The following is a 10,913-nucleotide window of genomic DNA, read 5'->3' as shown; positions in this document are numbered from 1 at the left end:
CCCCCCCCCCCGCCTTCCCCGGGGCTGCCCGATGCGGCTACCTGCGGACGGAGCGCTGCCTGAGCGCCCTTCCTCCTGTTTACCGCGAGCGGAGAGCCAGCCGTAGTCGCCAAGGCGATAAAGAACTGCCACCGGCGGGGCCCAATCAGGGGTGGCCACGTCAGAGGGGGCGGAGAAGTGGGGGAGGCTCCGCCCTCTTGGGCACATCAAAGCAACACCCCCCCCGCGCGGTCTTTGGCCTGGCTCCGCCCCCCTCAGTCCTCTTTCCCCAGGAGGGAGGGGGCGTTTGCCATTACAGTTTTGCCTTCTTTCCTTTTTTCCCTTTTTTTTCTCCTCTTCCCCTCTCCTTCCTTCCTTTTCCTCCTCCTGCTTCCTCCCATCTTCTTCTACTTTCCTTCCCTCTCCTTCCTTCCTTCCTCTCCCTCTTTTTCTCATTTTCTTTCCTCTTCTTCCCTTTGTCCCTTCCCTCCTCGCCCTCCTCTCCTTCTTTCCCTTCCTTCCTTTCTCTTTCTTTCTCTCTCTCCCTTCCCTTCTCTTCCCATCCCATTCTTTTTCTTGCCTTCCTCCCCCGCTTCTTTTCCTCCCTCCCTCCCTCCCTTTTGCTTCTCCTTCTTCTTCCCTTTCCCCCCTCCTCCATTCTTCAGTCGCCTCCCCTTCCTCTTTCTTTCTGCCTTCCTTCCCTCTGTGGCTACATTTGCCTCTTGTCTTTTTTTTTAAAAGAGCATAAAAACTCTGGGTAGGCTTCCTTTTGGCTCTTGGGTCCCATAATATTTTATATCACAATTTGTAAGTGTTAAAAGGACGCTTTGGTTTTGCTGCATCTCGGCTTTGGCAACTTTAAGCTGTGTGGACTACAATTCCCAGCATTCCCCAACCAGCATTACTCATTGCTGGCTGGGGAATTCTGGGAGTTGCAGTCCACACGGCTTATATTAAAACACTGGCTTGCCTTAATTCTAAGCATTACACAGCTGGAGGTCAGGCTGTTGCCAAATTAATTGGCAACAGCCTAACCTCCACAGCTGGAGGTCAGGCTGTTGCCAAATTAATAATTACTTTATTCGATTTAGACCCCGCCCGACTCCGACCCAGAGCTCTTGCATCCGCAGAGTCCATTATTCTTCATTTTTGTCTGTTAAACTGTACAAGCAGGAACGTATGAATATATAAGTGTAAAACGAATGTAACGGAACGAAGGAGCCAGAGAAAAGAGTTGCACTCGGAAGCAGAGAACGGAACCGAGGGGAGGGGAACCTTTAGCACCAAGCACTTCCGGGCTGTGGATTTTTCTCCCCCTCCCCTTTCCCATTACTAAGCGAGCACAAATGCCCGTCGTTAAGATGGCGGAGCGGAAAGAGCGCCGCCGCTCTAAGAGTCAGGCTCCCCGCTCCCCGGTCTTTTGCCATTCAGAAACGCGCTCTACGCCCTTGGCGCAACTCGAACGAGACGCTAAACGTCATTTCCGGCACGCCGAGCCGGTGCGGCCAGGAAAGGGGGCGGGGCGAGCGCACTTGGCGCAGCTGGCAGCAACTGGGAGGTCGCGCGCTTGCGGCTGCCCTGGACTTGTGGGGAGGGGGCGTCTTCTCTCCCCCCCACCCCAGATTTGAGGCAGTGGGGCCAGAGAGGCAGCCCGGGGACTCGGGGGCCCGAGAGAGCAGGGGAGGGTTAAGGGACCCAGGTATCTGGGGAGGCGACAAGGGACCCAGGTGTCCGGGGGGGGGNCGCAGCTGCCCCCCCACCCCTCCAGCCAGTCTCTCCCATGGAACGGGCAGGCCCCCTTTGATTTTGCCCCCCGGAGGGTCCAGCCCCCCACCTCCCCAAAGGATGTAACGCCCTCTCCGTGCGGGGGCAGCTGCTCTGGCCAAGAGAGAGGGCCGCGGTGGTGGTGGCGCGACCCCCCGTCCCCCTCTCTCCGCAGTCTGGGGGGATGATGGCTTCCTAGCTGGCGAAGATGGAGAAGGCTGTGAGCAATCTGAGCGCCATCGTGCCAGCCTCGCGGCTCACGCCGGCCTTCCCGCCCGCCGTCAAGGTGGGCCTGACGACCCTCTACACGGCCTTGTACGCCTTGCTTTTCTTCTCGGTCTACGCCCAGCTCTGGCTGGTGCTCCTCTACCGCCACAAAAAGTTCAGCTACCAGACTGTCTTCCTCTTCCTCTGCCTCTTCTGGGCCGCCCTGCGCACCACCCTCTTCTCCTTCTACTTCCGGAACACCCTCAAGGCCAACCGCTTGCACCCCTTCTTCTTCTGGCTGCTGTATTGCTGCCCTGTCTGCCTCCAGTTCTTCACCTTGACCCTCATGAATCTCTATTTTGCCCAGGTAAATGCAGTGCTGGGGTTGTGGGCAAATGCCAAGATGGAAGCCATGGTCTCTAGGACTTCTGGGTAAATGCTGAACTCGCCACATGGCAGCTGGGGACTTCTGGGTAAAGAGGAAACCAAGAAAGAATATTCAGTCAGGGCTGAAATGAGGGCTACTTGGTGCTCTCTGAGCTGGGTGGTTTTCTTGCAGACGTTTCATGACCCAACTGGGTAACATCATCAGTGTTAGAAGGGTGTGGGGTTTGCAGAATGGAGGAGGAGGACTGGGGGGTCCTTGGTGCTCTTTGAGCTGGGTGGTTTTCTTGCAGACATTTCTTGACCCAACTAGGTAACCTCATCAGTGCTAGAAGGGTGTGGGGTTTGTGGAGAGGAGGAGGAAGACGGGGGGGGGGTCCATGTTACTCTCTGAGCTGGGTGGTTTTCTTGCAGACGTTTCATGACCCAACTAGGTAACATCATCAGGGCTGTGATGATTTCACCTAGTTGGGGTTATGAAACATCTGCAAGAAAACAGCCAAGCTCAGAGAGCACCAAGGACCCGTCGTAAAGAGGCTAGCTCGATTGGCATCAAAGACCGATCTGTCACAAATGACAACTTGGTTCTATCTGCTTTGTGTATGTTTTGGCTTAAGGAGACCTTAAATATCTATTTTATTTTGACTTATTGTCTTCCGTCAAATCAGCGTTTCTCAACCTTGGGCCCTTTAAAGTCTGTGGACTTAAAACTCCCAGAATTCCCCCCGCCGGCATGTATCTTGATAGGCTGGTTCTTTCTGTAGATGAGACCAATTTTCTTTAATTGGATGTTTTCTATTCATTTAGATAAGAAGATCAAAATAAAGATAAGAATCCTGAGTATTTTTAATCCAACATGTTGATAGTTTATCCCAATTCACAGCAAAGGTCTATAACGGGGCTCAGATTTAGCGGAGGATTAAAAGTAACAGGATTAGCTTCCTTTCCATCCAGGATGCAATTTTTTTAAAACCACGGGGGGGGGGGGAACCCTCCCCCCAATAGTGCATTAACGTTTTGCAACATTAGCACCTCTGTATTTCGAAAAAGGACAAAACTAATGAACTCATGACCATATCAAAACCACAGGAAGCCTTATCGGTAAATTACGATAGCAGAGTAGCTAGTGGCTTAAAAATGCTTGGCACGGGTTGCAATTTATTTTTCCCCTGCCTTGGTTTGTATATCCTGTGGATACCGGTGGCAGCAACGTGTGGAAATTGTCCTGTTGCTTTGTGGCTGAAAAGAGGGTGCAAAACCTGAGTTTCCTAATTGTAGCTGAGTAGCAACTCTTATTACCGTACCTTAGCATTTCTGGTATATGTGGGGTACGTCTTGCTAATACGTATGTGGTCAAGAGGAGGCAGTCCAAACCAGATAAAGGGAGAGAAAGAGAGAGAGAGAGAGAGTGTGTGTGTGTGTGTGTGCGTGCAAAATTGTTCTGCTTTAGCAGAATTGTGCTTTGAAGCCCAACTTTTCTTAACCTAATAATAGCATTGATGCATCTCTGCGCTGTGCATTAGACAGTCCCCAAGGAGCCACTTTCAAGGTCATTCAGTGGCTTGGGCAGTAAATTGGTTCCCTCCCCTCATTTACCATAGCAAGCTAGGATTTCCCCCAGCCCAAGCCTTCTCCTTTCCCTAGCTCCCATCATTCCCAGCCACGGGGGTGGGGTGGGATGATGGGAAATGCAGTCTTAACGTTTGGAGGCTGGAGCAAAGCAAGCCGAGCCTGTTTACGGCTTCTGATGCAATGTTTAATTGTTACTCCCATTTCTAGCCAATGCGGGCCGCGCCTGTCCATCAAAACAATGGAACCGGGCCGCTGAAATAATGATGATGATGATGATGATGATGATGTCAATTTTCTGCTCCTTTTCAGGTGGTTTTCAAAGCCAAAGCGAAGTATCGTCCTGAATTGATCAAAGGCCTGTGAGTAATCCCTATTTCTCCAGCGGTCTGTGGCTTAGTGGGATTTCTCGCACAAAATTACAGGCAGTCCTCGATTTACAACTGTTCGTTTAGTGCAGGGGTAGGCAACCTCGGCTCTTTTATGACTCGTGGACTTCAACTCCCAGAATTCCTGAGCCAGCCATGCTGAGGGGAAAGGGAGAGGTTTCCAAGCTGAGCCATGCTGGCCCAGGAATTCTGGGAGTTGAAGTCCACAAGTCATGAGGGGGCCAAACTTTCCCCCATGCTGGCTCAGGAATTCTGGGAGTTGAAGTCCACCAGTCATAAAAGAGCCAAGGTTGCCTACCCCTGGTTTAGTGACTGTTCAAAGTTCTGAACGGCACTGAGAAAAATGTGACTTAGGACCGTTTTTCACACTTACGACCGTTGCGGCATCCCTGTGGGTCACGTGATCCAAATCCGGGCGCTTGGCGACCGGCTCGTATTTACGACGGTCACAACCTCTCTCTCTCGGGTCCCGGGATCCCGTTTTGCGACCTTCCGACAAGCCGAGTCAATGGGGGAAGCCGGTTTCACTCAACGACCGTGTTGCTACCTTAACTGCAGTGATTCACTTAGCTACTGCGGCAAGAAAGGTCGTAAAACGGGACAAAACCCACTTCACAACTGTCTGGCTTAGCAGCCGAAATTTTGGACTCGGTTGCGGCCGTAAGTCGGGGACTTCTTCCCTGTATCTGAAATGTTGCAGCCTCAGGGCAAAGTCGCTCTTTGAAAGGAGAGGTCGCTGGGTGGGAAGGAACAGCCCCAGGTTTTGTTGGTCCCGAAGAAATAGTGTTGGGATCTTGAGGGTCTCGCTTCTCAGGGTGGGTTTTTTCCCCCCTCCCCAGGTTGCTGGTGCGAGGGGTGTGCTTCGGGGCCAGCGTCCTCTTCCTGGCGGTGAACGTGGCGTGCGCCGTGCTGGTGCGGGCACGCCAGGCGGAACCCTGGGCGGTGGTCCTGGCACGCGTTCTCATCAGCGACTCGCTCTTTGTGCTGGGAGCTGTCTCCCTCGCCCTCTGCCTCTTCCTCGTGGCCCGTGGCTCTCCCTCAACACGCATCTACCTGGAAGCCAAGGTGCGCCTTCTCGTGGCTGCACAATGCAGAATGTTGATATAAGTATGTGGGGTCCTGGGGGGGCTCTCTGAGCTGGGTGGTTTTCTTGCAAACGTCTCATGACCCAGCTAGGTAACGTCATCAGTACTAGAAGGGAGGGGTGTTTGTGGAGAGGAGGAGAGGAAGATGATTGTGGGGTCCTTGGTGCTCTCTGAGCTGGGTGGTTTTCTTGCAGACGTCTCATGACCCAGCTAGGTAACATCATCAGTGCTAGAAGGGAGGGGGGTTTGTGGAGAGGAGGAGGAGGAGGAGGAGGACTGTGGGTCCTTGGTGCTCTCTGAGCTGGGTGGTTTTCTTGCAGACGTCTCATGACCCAGCTAGATTATATCGTCAGTGCTAGAAGGGAGTGGGGCTTGCTGTCTACTTATATACAGTCAGTGTTGGTGGCACGTTCCATCTAGCAGTCTATCAACCTATCAGTGAACATATTTATCCCCTTTAAAGTTTTTTTTTATTTTTGTTTTCACGTGTGTGTGTGTGTGTGTGTGTGAGAGAGAGAGAGAGAGAGAGAGAGAATGTGTGTGTATATATATATATAGATATAGTTAGATGATAGATAGATGATAGATAGATAGATAGATAGATAGATAGATAGATAGATAGATAGATAGATAGATAGATAGATAATATAGATAGATATAAAGTTTGTGTATTTTGGATTTTATTTAGCCTGTAAAATTATTCACGGTTCACCTGCTTTTCTCGTGCTGCTTGAGCACCATAAGAAAGATGTATGAGGATGTGCCAAACCGGCCTCGGGTTTTAATCTCCCAGTAGCCCACCTGCAGATTAATCGCCTCTTTCCCAAACAGGGCACCACCCTATGCCAGACGGCGGCCATGGGAGGCACAATCGTCCTGCTCTACGCCAGCCGCGCCTGCTACAACCTGGCTGCCTTGGCGCTCTCCTCCCGCACCCGGCTAGACTCCTTCGATTACGACTGGTACAACGTCTCCGACCAGGTGAATCCTCGGGGACGGTGGTGGCTGGAGAGCAGCTGGGGCGGGGAATCTCCAGCGTCTTCGACTCCAGTTCCCATCCTCCCCTCCCTTGAACAAGGGAGCGTGGGGCGGTTTGCCCCAGGCTCCGAAAAGAGTAATACTCAAGTACTATCCAACTCTGACAAAGCTGATTGGCTGGCCTACTTTGTAGCCATCTATAGACCATCGTGGCCGTAAAGCGGGTCCCCCACACGACCAACTCTGTTTGATGATATTTTGACTGTGGGCCACCGCAAACAGCTGTCAACGTGGGCCCGAGTAATCCTCAGGGTGGTGCGTCGTAACTTTGAATGTTTGCTGAAGGGCCTGTCTTAAGTCGGGGACTTCCTGTAAAGATTTGGGAGTAAAGGGGTGGGCTTTTACCTCCCAGTCTCTTTCTCCCCCCCCCTTCCAGGCTGACCTAATAACAGATCTCGGGGATCAAGGTTACATCGTCTTTGGGCTCATCCTCTTCGTTTGGGAGTTACTGCCCACCACGCTGCTGGTGGGCTTTTTCCGGGTGCATCGGCCGGCGCAGGATACGGTGAGTGGGATGTTCGGAGAGGATCAGTCTCAAATATCCGTGTCAAGGCCGAAACTTGGGCAGCTACGTGCCTCTGCGTTTCAACTTGCCTTTAAGAGTAAAGGGGAGGGAGGCGTTACTTTCAAGTGGGCTAGATGGAGAAGCAAAACTTCTACAATGCCACTGAGAGCCTGAGATCTTTTCAAGGACACCATAACAGGTGTGGAATTGAAGCGGACGGTTCCCATAACAAAGTGATCTTGTTTACATGGGCTACGTAAGAGGTTGAGACTCTGGCTGGTGTTTGGGAACCTCAGAGTTAGTTTTGCCTCGAGATTACCGTGCAGTGTATTCAATAAACAGTTAAGATTCTCGGAAACGGAATGGACCGGGAGTTTGATTTGGATTCTTGAGCTGGATGTCGACCATCAGGTTCAAAAGGCCAGGTCCATGCATGAAGGCTCAATTAAACGACTTTCTCCTACTCCAGCTCTATTCTATTCTATTTTACTCCACTCCACTCCATTCTACATTCTAATTCTCTTCTCTTCTGTTCTTTCTTCTCCTCTCCTCTCCTCCTCTTCTCTTCTCTTCTATTTTCTCTTCTCTTCTCTTTTCTTCTATTCTATTCTATTCATTTTAATTGTCTTTTCTCTTGTCGCAGAGTGCCAGCCGTGTCTTCCATCGGCAGCTTGGGGTCTCCCGTTCTTATTTCTTCGACTATCCTGGGCAGCGTGAAAACGAAGGACTGACCAGCAGGTAAAACCCTCTTTTTTAATCCTTCAAAATATCCAGCAAAAACCTTCCAGTAACGCACACACTTACAAAAAGAAAAAAAGGGGGGGAAAAGAAGAAGAAGAAGAAGAAGAGACATAAACGACACACGAGGAAAGAGGAGCGAGGAGGGAGAAGGAAAAACTGCTCGGAGGTCCAGTTGTATAATTCCCACCTGCTTGTTTTCCTGTCCTCCTTTTCCAGCCTGACCGGGCGATCCAGCAACGGGAGCTACTACGGCTCGATCAATCGTAGCGGGGAGCACGACTGGTTCGGGGGCCACCCACCCACCGCCCCCCTCCTGTTCTCACAGGCTGCGGTCTCCGGCAGCCACCACCATAGCCTTTACTCCACCCCGCAGAACTGAGACATGGATGCTGGACGGAGGAAGACCCCCCCACACACACACACACATTTGCTGCTGCTGAAGGTTTCCTGTGTGTATAAATGAGTGCGGACGGGTGGGGGAAGACGACCGGCATGCGAACAGGGTATTTAGATCCCCCTCCCCTTATCCCACCCTCCTCTTCCCTGAATTTTAGCCCGAAAACCTTCAGCTCCATCCTTTTAATTCCGGAGCTGGCTGGTTATTTTGCTGGAACCTCAAACCTCCCCGTTCCTACTTAAATATTCCCTAGATATTTAACCCATAGTCTATTTGAGAACACTAGCACTTTAATTGACTCGGGAGGGGGGGGGGACTGGTTTTATCTTCGATGTTGTTGAGACGGATTCTGTGAAATGGGTAGAGGGGCACTCTCTTTCTCTCCCTCCCTCCCTCTTTCTCCTCCCCTCCCTTCTTCCCCACAAAGCCGTAGGATTCGGAATAAGCTTCTGTGTTCCTCCGCTAACCACTTTGCCGTTCTTGGTGCTATATCATCGCTTGCCCCTCCCCTTCCAATAAACGGATTTTTGTGTTAGCGACAGGATGCGTGGCCACTTTTTTTACACCACCACCACCCCTTCCTTTTCTTTCTTTCTTTCTTTCCTGGGATTCGGCCGTCCTGCGGGTGAAATTTTAGATAAAGGATGTTTTTTTTTTTAAAAAAAAAATGCTTCCTTTAGGAATGTTGAAATCGGTTTTATTTATTGATTATTCGTGATCGGACCGTTCTTTCCGAGCTCAAAGCGGTACAGGTAGTGCTTTTTTTTGTTTTTAGGTTTTTATCCCACCATTTTTCATGGTCTTCAGTATTCCCACCTTTATTATTTTTACAAAGAACTCAAATGGTGGACGTATCCAACACACCTTCCTCAAAATCACTCAGCCACTTTTCATGCCTAAGGCGGGACTAGAACTCGCCGTCTCCTGGTGATTGGCCCAAAGTCACCCAGCTGGCTTTCATGCCTAAGGCGGGACTAGAACTCACTGTCTCCTGATGATTGGCCCAAAGTCACTCAGCCATTTTTCATGCCTAAGGCGGGACTAGAACTCACCGTCTCCTGGTGATTGGCCCAGAGTCACCCAGCCACTTTTCCTACTTAAGGCGGGACTAGAACTCACCGTCTCCTGGTGATTGGCCCAGAGTCACCCAGCCACTTTTCCTGCCTAAGGCGGGACTAGAACTCACCGTCTCCTGGTGATTGGCCCAAAGACACCTAGTGAGCTTTCATGCCTAAGGCGGGACTAGAACTCACTGTGTCCTGGTGACTGGCCCAAAGTCACTCAGCCATTTTTCATGCCTAAGGCGGGACTAGAACTCACTGTGTCCTGGTGACTGGCCCAAAGTCACCCAGCTGGCTTTCATGCCTAAGGAGGGACTAGAACTCGCCGTCTCCTGGTGATTGGCCCAAAGACACCTAGTGAGCTTTCATGCCCAAGGCGGGACTAGAATTCACCGTCTCCTGGTGATTGGCCCAAAGACACCTAGTGAGCTTTCATGCCCAAGGCGGGACTAGAATTCACCGTCTCCTGGTGATTGGCCCAAAGACACCTAGTGAGCTTTCATGCCTAAGGCGGGACTAGAACTCACCGTCTCCTGGTGATTGGCCCAAAGACACCCAGCCGGCTTTCATGCCTAAGGCGGGACTAGAACTCGCCGTCTCCTGGTAAATTCCGGGAGTTGAAGCCCACCCATCTTAAAACATGTTGACTGGGGAATTCTGGGAGATGAAGTCCAGACATCCGAAAGCTACCAAGGTTGAGTAACTCTGATCCAGCTAAATTGTAACATGGAATCCTAGCGCATTGAGAAACCGTTCTGAAATAAAGACGGAGAAGATTTATATAATCCATTTAGAGGCAATTCAGTCATCACCTTTTGCTTGGCCTTGAGAATCTGGATGGAATCAAAGCTTTCAACAGGCCTTTGGGGAACTCTGATTGGGGACACGGAATTTGTACCCCCCGAAGTTTGGGGGTCTCTGGGGGCGGGATAATTCACGGTCTGGATCTGTTGGAACAAACCTGATTTGGGGAATTCTTCTTTGGCCTGCCTTTTTTTAAAAAACTTCAGAACCACGCAAATTGCTTCCCATCTTTGATTGATGCCCGATTAATTGATTGATCGATCAGGTACGTGTGTCATCAAGTCCTCCACATCTCTTAGCAACCCCATCAAAAGATTTTCTCCAGGCGGTTCTTGAGGACCGCCAGTCCGTCCATCACTATAACGATACAAAATTGGGAATTACCTCGTTGATTTCGGCAAACAACCCTGCGCGGTAGGCCATTTGAATTTGAGGCCTGCGAGAAGAAACAAATCTGACATCTGGGGTTTTCCTGTCCGTTTCTTTAATTTTGAGCCAATGTTATTCAGATGCAGATGAATGTTGCTGAATTAATGAAAATGCAGAGGGCTCCCTGGCTGAAGCCTGATCCACTTCTTCAGAGAAAAAGAGAGATTTTTTTTAATTTTATTTTACCAAGCCAATATGCCGGTCTAAATTCTATCGAGCTGGTAAGCAATCATTAGTCTCTTTCATATTTAAGGATAATTAAAATCAAGCAAAAAAGTCTTAAGCAGTTAAAAAAAAAACCAATGCATATCAAACCCAGTTAATGCAAAATTGGGTTATTGCAAAATACAAGATACAAGCCAAGGTACCATTCAACTACAATTCAATTGTGGTTACAATTCACCCATGTCCAGCTGTTGTGTGCAGTGTGGTTGCAGAGGGTAAAACGGGTTTGCTCCATATGTTAATGGATCAAAGTAAAATCCTATACAGGACACTAGTCCACACTGAGGGCAGTAAATATGACGAGGCTGCTGAATAATAGTCATTTAAGGAGCCAAA

At 50.3% G+C, this 10,913-nt stretch overlaps 2 protein-coding genes across 2 annotated transcripts in view; one reads left to right on the top strand and one right to left on the bottom strand.

Annotated features, from left to right (window-relative positions):
• The window catches only part of BAD (BCL2 associated agonist of cell death), a 5,255-nt gene extending 5,165 nt beyond the window's left edge, over positions 1-90 (bottom strand). Inside the window, exon 1 of the mRNA XM_015828431.1 lies at positions 42-90. The gene's annotated coding sequence lies outside the window, so the exon portion shown is untranslated. The remainder of the gene's footprint in view (positions 1-41) is intronic.
• Positions 91-1,951: 1,861 nt separating this feature from the next.
• Positions 1,952-8,050, top strand: GPR137 (G protein-coupled receptor 137). The gene is made up of 7 exons (XM_015828433.1): positions 1,952-2,317; positions 4,216-4,265; positions 5,132-5,357; positions 6,209-6,358; positions 6,792-6,920; positions 7,564-7,658; positions 7,878-8,050. The coding sequence occupies exons 1-7, from the start codon at positions 1,952-1,954 to the stop codon at positions 8,038-8,040; spliced, it is 1,179 nt and encodes a 392-aa protein (XP_015683919.1). The 3' UTR covers positions 8,041-8,050.
• The last annotated feature ends 2,863 nt before the right edge of the window (positions 8,051-10,913 follow it).

The sequence above is a fragment of the Protobothrops mucrosquamatus genome, unplaced genomic scaffold (genome assembly GCF_001527695.2).
Source record: "Protobothrops mucrosquamatus isolate PMUCROS unplaced genomic scaffold, P.Mucros_1.0 scaffold4495, whole genome shotgun sequence".
NCBI classification, from domain to species: Eukaryota; Metazoa; Chordata; class Lepidosauria; order Squamata; family Viperidae; genus Protobothrops; species Protobothrops mucrosquamatus.
Note: the sequence above shows the minus strand (reverse complement) of the source record. Positions and strands in the feature narration are given on the sequence as shown.